The 9,353-nt window shown below is 34.5% G+C and overlaps 2 protein-coding genes across 2 annotated transcripts; both read left to right on the top strand.

The window, feature by feature from the left end:
• The first annotated feature begins 1,712 nt into the window (after positions 1-1,712).
• Positions 1,713-4,327, top strand: LOC115950331. Its single transcript, XM_031067542.1, has one exon. The coding sequence runs from the start codon at positions 2,369-2,371 to the stop codon at positions 4,325-4,327; it is 1,959 nt and encodes a 652-aa protein (XP_030923402.1). The 5' UTR covers positions 1,713-2,368.
• A 501-nt stretch (positions 4,328-4,828) lies between these two features.
• On the top strand, positions 4,829-8,581 carry LOC115993903 (photosynthetic NDH subunit of subcomplex B 3, chloroplastic-like). The gene is made up of 6 exons (XM_031117890.1): positions 4,829-5,131; positions 5,240-5,350; positions 5,467-5,523; positions 6,428-6,490; positions 8,076-8,138; positions 8,269-8,581. The coding sequence occupies exons 1-6, from the start codon at positions 4,913-4,915 to the stop codon at positions 8,380-8,382; spliced, it is 627 nt and encodes a 208-aa protein (XP_030973750.1). The 5' UTR covers positions 4,829-4,912; the 3' UTR covers positions 8,383-8,581.
• The last annotated feature ends 772 nt before the right edge of the window (positions 8,582-9,353 follow it).

A 9,353-nucleotide genomic window follows, 5' to 3' on the forward strand; every position in this document is an offset into this window, starting at 1 on the left:
AGACATATCCAGTTAAAAAAGTACTGAAGGTAAGTCAAAACCATAAAACTATACCATTAAACACTTTATTTAGATTAAGCTTAAAATTAATATGAGCTTTAGTGCACCACACCAGATTTTATTACAAGTAATGAATGGACAAAAATGACTGCTTATATTTGAAGTGACACTCCGTATCTATCCATTTTGAGAGAGAGAACGCGATGATAATAAATACAACACTGAAGCTAGATTTTCCAAATAAGTAAATTTTATGTTATTTTATTTATAAATTTTGCAAGAGGGAGGAAGGTATTTAGTAAAACCGAGGGGGACCATGGCTCCCCCTCCCTCCACCTGTGACGACGATGACAATAAATAATAATAATAATAATAATAATAATAATATTGATCATTAATTAAATTAACTAGATTAAAATATGAAAATAAAAAATAATTTCAATCAGACAAGGTTTAGCCGTAAAATTGGTTATAGTTTAAGATTATAACCTTGCTTAATATCTTTTTATTAAAAGTGAATTTTGACAAATTTACTATTGGATTATATTTTCTACTTATATCATTTATACTTGCAAATTTTCTAGAAAATTAAAGATCAATAGTTATGTTATCAATAAATTATTTAAATTGCAAGTTTTTGTAATTTAAAATTAATCATAAAATATAAACTAATAGATCATATGATAAATAATATCCGATTTGACACAAAATTTGACATGTGTATTAAGAGTATAAAGAACATACAATTCAATGGTTAGATTTTCAAAATATGTAGTAATATTTATTCTATTGAGTAACGTTATTCCTTAAAGTTACAATCAATTTTGTATCTAAATTTTGTCCATTTCAATGTATCATCTTTTATCCCTTCTCAAATGTAAAAACTAATTATCAATTTTGTTACCAAACCAAGGTAACAACTTCATGGTACTTTTGGTTTCGCACTTTATCTCAAAAATTCAATTACTTTAGCTTTTATTTCGGCAACAATATCATATGGACCCTTAGTTTAATGAAATCAAGCAATAATAAAAAGGGGAAAAAAATGCAATAATGGATTAATGATCATAATGAAAAAATATATAAGTCATGTGATGGAATAAGCTCATATGAAATTTAAAAATTAAAACACTAAAAATACTAGTAAATTTACTACAAAGAACTTATAAAAATGTAAAAGTAAATGTGTGGGTGACACATTAATAACATAAAAAATAAAATTTTGAATTACATATATATATTTTTTATTTTGCTTATTTGACATAAAAATTCTTAATTTATCTTAAATGGCAATATTTGCATCAACTATAACATCATACGTCTCCAAAAAAAGAAAAAAAAACTATAACATCTATAAGAACTATGAAATCAAACTAAATTTTAATTAGTTTAATTAGTAAAATCTCTTATATCGAAAATTAATAATTAAAATAATTTTATAATATAAGTAATTATCATAGAACCGACGGTAGAAAAGTGAAAAACTATGCAATCAAGGATAGAGGAGCTCCTTCAAGAACTAGTATGTATGGTCGCCTAGTTGGACAGAAATCAGCTTTTATACAAAGCTAGCTGATTATTTGACTTTTAGGAACTACAGTGGGGCCCATCAGAGCTGCTAATATCAGCAATTTTAAAAAACAAAAAAACAAACAAAAGAAAAAAAGAAATTAAATATCAATTAGAAATGTGGTTGGTGGAAGTCAATGTCCTTTCTCACAGTTTGTTAAGGAAGGTTAGTCTGTAAGATTGGAGAGAGAGAGAGAGAGAGAGCGAGGGTCAAAGTGATAGACAGAGTGGGGTTATCATATCATATATTATCAATACCGGTATGTTTTGGATTTACTACTAACAAAGTAATTGTGCCTTTGATGCTGAGAGTTGTTTCTGCTTTGTTTGCTTTTAATTATATCTTTAACAAACAGTGTCACCGAGAGAGAGAGAGAGAGAGAGAGAGGGTTAGGTCTTTTGAGTTTGAGTTCTTTCATGTTTCCTGGGAGTATTTTGACTCTGCTTTCTCTCTATTCTGTGTTGATTTTTTGAGAAAGCCCTTTTCTTTAACATTGTTTTTTTTTCAGTGTCTTGTGGGGTTGTGAGCTTCCTAATGAAAGTTTGAGGATCTGGGTTCTAGGATTTGATCCCTTTTACTCTCGATCTTTTTTGGGTTTTCTTCAAATTTGTTGTTTTTGCTGTCTATATGTGTGATTTTCCCTGTTCCCAAACTAATTGAATAGCATTTTTGTTGTGGGGCTTTCACTAAAAAGGTCTTAATTTTGGGTTTGGATTCTAGTTTTTCATCATCACATTTACTTGGTGTCCAAAAATAGATCTGTGAATTTTTGGGTTTTCTTTGATCTGAATTGCTTTCATGCATATGTCCATATGGAAACCCATTTCCCACTGCGCTGCTCTGCTATTGGACAAGAAGAGCAGAAAAAAATATGGGTCTGATTCTGCTTCCGAAACCAAGAAGAACTCATCGGTTCTCAGGAAATTACAAGAGAACAAGCTCAGGGAAGCTCTTGAAGAAGCTTCTGAAGATGGGTCTCTCTTCAAATCCAAAGACATGGAGTCTGAGGCTAACCAAGAAGAGAGCTTGGGGAGGTCTCGTTCGCTTGCCAGGCTCCACGCCCAGCGTGAATTCCTCAGAGCCACTGCACTCGCCGCAGAGCGTACTTTTGAGTCTGAAGATGCCATTCCTGATCTCAATGAGTCTTTCTCAAAGTTTCTCACTATGTATCCCAAGTACAAGTCCTCAGAGAAGATTGATCTGCTGAGGTCAGAGGAGTACTCTCACTTGTCCCCAAAGGTATGCCTTGATTACTGTGGGTTTGGCTTGTTTTCTTATGTTCAAACTCTTCATTATTGGGAGTCTTCTACGTTTAGCTTGTCTGAAATTACTGCAAATTTGAGTAATCATGCGCTATATGGCGGTGCGGAGAGAGGGACTGTTGAGCATGATATAAAGACTAGGATTATGGATTATTTGAACATCCCTGAGCATGAGTATGGCCTTGTTTTTACTGTGAGTAGAGGGTCTGCTTATAAATTGTTGGCCGAGTCATACCCTTTTCATACGAACAAAAAATTGTTGACAATGTTTGATTACGAGAGTCAGTCTGTGAATTGGATGGCTCAGAGTGCTAGAGAAAAAGGAGCTAAAGTGTATAGTGCATGGTACAAATGGCCAACCTTGAAATTGTGCTCCACTGATTTGAGGAAGCAAATTTCTAGTAAGAAGAGGAGGAAGAAGGATTCTGCTGTGGGTCTTTTTGTGTTTCCTGTTCAGTCTAGAGTTACTGGGGCTAAGTATTCATACCAATGGATGGCACTAGCACAACAGAATAATTGGCATGTCTTACTTGATGCTGGGTCATTGGGTCCCAAAGACATGGATTCACTTGGGTTGTCCCTATTCCGACCGGATTTCATTATCACATCATTTTACAGGGTATTTGGATATGATCCAACTGGTTTTGGATGCCTTCTGATCAAGAAATCAGTGATGGCAAGCCTTCAAAGTCAATCTGGATGTACTGGGGCTGGAATGGTGAAGATTACCCCGGAATATCCTTTGTATCTGAGTGATTCTATGGACGGTTTGGAAAGATTGGCTGGAATAGAAGATGATGAAGTTGCTGGGAATGGTGAGAAAACATCTGAAACTCGCCAGGGAACACAGCTGCCTGCCTTTTCTGGTGCATATACATCTGCCCAGGTGAGGGATGTGTTTGAGACTGAGATGGATCATGATAACAGCTCTGACAGGGATGGGACAAGCACAATATTTGAAGAAACTGAGAGTATTTCAGTTGGGGAGGTGATGAAGAGCCCAGTTTTCAGTGAAGACGAGTCATCAGACAACTCGTACTGGATTGATTTGGGTCAGAGTCCATTGGGGTCTGACAATTCAAGCCAACTAAACAAACAGAAGGTGGCCTCTCCCTTACCACCTTTTTGGTTTACTGGCAGAAAGAACCACAAGCAGCTATCCCCAAAACTCTCCTCCAAGGTATATGGTAGCCCATTATATGACGACAAGGAGGTTAGCCTTGGGCCTCATGATGACCACCATGTGCTATCATTTGATGCTGCTGTCATGTCAGTTTCCCAGGAACTGGACCGTGTCAAGGAGATCCCTGAAGAACTATTTGCAGAGACAAACCCCACTGCTGGAAATTGTGGAAAGTGTTTTGATCGTGTTCATGTTCAGGAGATCCAAGAAGAACTTGCAAGTAGCAAACCCCTTTCTACTGGGTCTAAGTCCAAGTCTCTGGTGAATGGGGTGAATGGATCCCATGTCAACATATCAAACTACTTTCTTTAATTTCTGCCTGGTCAGCATTGGCAAGCCAGTAGAAAGGATTTCAACCTCGTTGAAATTTTCCGAGCTCGATACGAGGTGAAAGAGGAGGGTGCTCATAACTTAACTGAAGGTCATCTTGATTAGCTATAGAAACGCTAGAAATAGAAGGTATAAAGTGTTGGACTGGTTGTTGTGGGGACGGGAAGTATGGAAAGGATGTTGGTTAGAAGTAGGGGTATGCATCTGGTGGTAAATTTTTTTTGGTGTGGAAGATGAAGAACCAATCAAGCAGGAAAGGAGGGGTATCTTCAGCTTGGGAAGACAAATCGTGTAAAGCAAGCACTTACATAACACAGAACATACCTTGAGTGCCGTTGATGAACATATTAGGAGCTAATTGTAGGACTACTCAGCCTGGATGACTTTGACCATTAGCCCCTTACATGAGCACATGAATAGCACATATCAAGACTCACCGTGGACACGCCATGATGAAAACCCCATGCAAATATCCAGCTCACTTTCACAAACTATCTCTTTCTCAAAAAAAAAAAAAAAACTTTCACAAACTATCCAAGCATAGAATCCCTATTACCTTATCAAAAAATGGGTACCCTACAACTGAGTTCAAATGCTTTATCTTCTTTCTCAACCTCTTTAAACTTCAACTACATTACCAACTCTCATAAAACACTCAAAACCTCCAAGCACCCCCACCCCAGATTCTCTAGAGGGAAAATCAGAGCTGTTGGCACAATCCCTGAAAATGAATCCCAATCCACAGACCCAGAGGAGCCACCTTTTGTGGCTTTTGCTTTTGTTAGTGTAAGTTGAAATATTATATATATGTACAATTTTACATATCATAGCTAGATTGTGTATAAATAGTGGCAATTTAATTAATAATAATTTCTGTTTTATGTTTTTTTTTAGTCTGTGTTACTACCAGATGGAACACCTGATGTACATTTTCGAAAAGCATGTGGTGGACAGAAACTTAGGAACATAATGTTGGATTCAAATATTGAGTTGTATGGACCATATGTAAGTTTTTTAACTTATAATTCATATGATTTATAAGTTGATTTTATTAATAAGCTTTGTGTGTGTGTATATATATTCATTATATTGATGCTCATTAATTATGTATTGGTTATCAGGCTAGACCTCTGCTAAATTGCGCTGGAGGTGGAACCTGCGCGACGTGTATGGTGGAGGTGGCCTTACTATCTTGAAACTAATTAATTAAAACGGAAAAAGCATGTGCATAACAATTTTTCTTTCTTTTTTATTTTTTAAATCTTAAACTTAAAGCGTCTGCCTTCTGGTTCATGATTTTTTTTTTTTTTTTTTTTAAATTTAACTATACACCATTAATCATTAGTGTATTCAGTTTATCAATAGATATTCTAGATCAAAAGTTTTTTTTTTTTTTTTTTTTTTTCGTAAATAAAAAAGAAGTTTATAGGTATGGTCACTACTCACTACATGACTTGTTTAAACCCGAAATTGATAATAAGTGGGTTCTAGGGGTGTGCACAAGTTAGGTTAGGTGGGTGGAGAGTAATATTTTTAACCAATCTGCCAATGGCGGGTTGGAAAATTTTCAATTTGCTGCCAACCCACCAATCTATAAATTTAGTGGGTCAATAAAAATATAATAGTTTCAATTTGATGGGTTGATATTTTTTATTTTTGAGAAATTTTTCTTTCTTGGAGATTTTGAGTGCAACACTTAGCTGTTGTGGTATTGTTTTATGTATATGTAAACTTTTAATTAACACTTAACTCATGTGGTTTCTCCTAAAATACAAAATTTATTTGAATTTTTGAGTATAACACTTAGGCCCTTTTTTTTTTGAATGTAACACACAACCTTATAGTATTATTTTACATGAAAATGCAACTCTTAATTGAGATATGTGTCATCACATAAGTAACTCATCATTTATTTTGGTTTACTCATAAAACCCATAAAGAGTTAATGGATTGCATAATTTTATATAAACTGCAAAGAGTTTTGTATACCTTTCCCTTTATCTTTCAAACAAAAATAAAACATACTTTGCAGACAAAAAAACTATAGTATCTATTCTATATAATTTTCTCATGTATTGTTAGATTATTCAAGGGAAGGAGCTTCTAACCCCTCGCACGGAGAAAGAGAAGGAAAAACTAAAGAAGGTATATGCTAGTAAAAGAAAATTCTCAATTTTATTTAGTGGGCATAATGTTATTAAAGTACACGTTAATCCAATCAAAATTACTCAGGATTACATTTTCCTCGTGTATTATTAGAAAATCTTAATTAATTGCTATTTTTATTTAATTAATTACACCGCCTAGGTTTTAGACTAAATACTTGAATAAGATAATCTGTATATATTATTGATGTGATGGTCACTTCAAAGGTACAAGTTCATGTGGGGATGAAAGGCAAAAGCTAGAGTTAAAAAAAAAAAAAAATAAATTAAACTCATCATTTACGATGTTGGTATTAAGTATTAATCATAAGAGCAAGATTTAGGTACAGTACTTAGAGCATTCACAGCAGTGGAGTTAAAAATTTAGCTATTTAGCATCACAAAAGGTTACTTTATCTATTTTACCTACACATATGCTGTAGCAGTAGATCTATTTTAGCTTTCAATATAATAAAATAATATATCTACTACAATAAACAACAATCAAAACCACACACACAACCACCACCACCACCACCACAGCCCAAAACAAAGAAAAAAAAAATCAACCTAGCTCACACCTACCCAACCCACCAGCAACACCCACACCACAGCAATCAAATTCACACAATGCAAAAAAAAAAAAAAAACCCAAAGCTGAATCAACGAAAAACCAAAGCAATGGGCTGAGGAAGGCAGTGACAGCTTTGATGATGAAACCTAGAGAAACCTAGAGCTTGGATTGACGATGAAACCCACAAAATCTAAAGAAACCCAAGCTTGTCAGCGTTGGGTGAGCGTTGAGATGGAGGACTGGGCAAAGGTGTGGGTCGGAGGCATGGATCAGTGGCTTGGGGCTTAGGTCGGCTTGGTCTGATCAGCGGATGGGTTTAATCGGCGGAAGAGAAGTGGGTCTAATCGACGGCTTGGGACGGCTGGTGGGTCGGTGACGTCGAGTTTCGGTGGTGGCAACGTTGCGGATGAGTCGGGCCGGCGGCAGTGAAAAAGTGAGCTTAAGAGAGTGATGTTAAGAGAGTGAGCTTGAGGAGAGAGTTTTGAGAGAGAGCTTCAAATAGATGAGAGTGACTAAAGAGAGAGGCACGATGTGAGAATAAAAGGATTATTTTAATCTCGGGCTAGAATAAAAAACTTCTTCTTTTTTAGCTCCAAGATACAGTGCACAGCCATAGATAACTGTGCACTGTAGCAATGAAGTTAAAAAAAATAGATTTAACTCCACTATTGTATGGGTTTTTTTTAATTTTTATTTTATTTTATTTTATTTTATTTTTTTGTTTTAGTAGCTATTTTAGCTTTACTGCTGCAAGTGCTTTTAGGTGCTATTTCTTAGGTCCCCCACTTAAAATTCTGTTACATGAATTTTTTCTCATGGGATAAAAGTGTATTTTTTAGTTAAGTAACCACATGGCTTAATCTTAAGTGGAGAATCTAAAAAACAACACCTAAGATATTGTACCTAAATTTTGTCCTAATCATAATTTGCTACCTTATCACTAGAGAAAAATTTATATCCCTAAGGCTATTGTAGTTGTGACCTAACATATATGTCCTGGGGTATGTTTCAGAAACCAAAAAATTGGAGACTTGCTTGTCAGCTTACAGTGGGTAAAAAAGATTCTACAGGCCTGGTTTGTGATATTTCTCTTTCATTTCTTATGTTTCAGCAAACTAGAAATTTTTTTTCTTTGGGTTATCAAGTAATCATATTCTATTTTAGTATAGGTTGGATTAAATTGTTTATTTTTTCCTCTGATGCAGCTTGTTGTCCAACAACTGCCTGAATGGAAAGGGCATGAATGGAATTATGAAAGAATATCGCCTGAAGAATTTGCTGCAGATTTAGGGTTAGAGTTTGGGTCAGAGTCTTCCTAACACAGTTTTGCTAATTAATGTACATTTCAAAGAAAGATCTAAAAACCAATATAACATTATGAGGAAATGATGTAAAAATATTGCCTTCAAAGGCATTCAAAGACTCTTCTTGTATTGTAATTAAGTCTAAAATCCAATTTCATTATGGGAAATTCTCTTATAAATTTTCACACAAGTAAGATTTGTAGTTCAATTGGTTGATACTTTTTGGTATTTTCAAATGGGAAATCTAGAGTTCAAATTTTCTCTCTCTCAATTATCAAATTATCAAAAAAATTAATAATAAATTGTCACAATGATAAGACAAGGCATGCAATTATTTTAGTTAAAAAATCACATAATGGCAGTAAAATAAATATATTTAGGACTAAATAAAAGTATATATCAGGAAAATTGTGAAATCTTATGTCCACTAATTTGGTTGACATTTAAAGAGATATTTCATTGTAGAACCCTTTTGGTTTTGTGTTGTTAATTTTTTTTTTTTAAACATTGTGTAATTGACATTCAAATTATCAATCAGTGACTTCTTCCAACTGATGCCTTTTATGTTTGGGTAAAATCTAAATGAATTGGTTTTCATATCACGCTAGGACTCATGGCCATTTTCATCTTTTGTTTTCTGGGTTATGTGGGATCTTGCTTTGGACAGAGTCCAAGCCCAATAGTCTGAGAGGATCCTAGGCTCCAAAGGATGATGTAAATAGTTGGTAGACTGGGCTTGACTCACCGCAGCTTTGTTATGCCGACGCACAAGACATGGGCTCCACAATACAAATGTACATAAACATATATATATATATATATATATATATATATATTAGTTAAACAAAAAACTAAGGAATAGCAAAGGAACTAAAAAGAGTGCAAATTAAAGGAACGTTAGGGATCCTCAAAATAAAGTGAGATTATATTTTCATTACATCAAGTATTTGAATACATTGAGTCCTACTTTGCTGGGATATATCACA

The sequence above is a fragment of the Quercus lobata genome, chromosome 6 (assembly GCF_001633185.2).
Source record: "Quercus lobata isolate SW786 chromosome 6, ValleyOak3.0 Primary Assembly, whole genome shotgun sequence".
NCBI classification, from domain to species: domain Eukaryota; kingdom Viridiplantae; phylum Streptophyta; class Magnoliopsida; order Fagales; family Fagaceae; genus Quercus; species Quercus lobata.

Coding starts and splice junctions, on each gene's coding strand:
- LOC115950331 (XM_031067542.1), top strand. CDS start 2,369: ATGCATATGTCCATATGGAAACCCATTTCCCACTGCGCTGCTCTGCTA.
- LOC115993903 (XM_031117890.1), top strand. CDS start 4,913: ATGGGTACCCTACAACTGAGTTCAAATGCTTTATCTTCTTTCTCAACC. Junction 5,351..5,466: donor TTGAGTTGTATGGACCATAT/GTAAGTTTTTTA, acceptor ATTGGTTATCAG/GCTAGACCTCTGCTAAATTG. Junction 5,524..6,427: donor GCGCGACGTGTATGGTGGAG/GTGGCCTTACTA, acceptor ATGTATTGTTAG/ATTATTCAAGGGAAGGAGCT.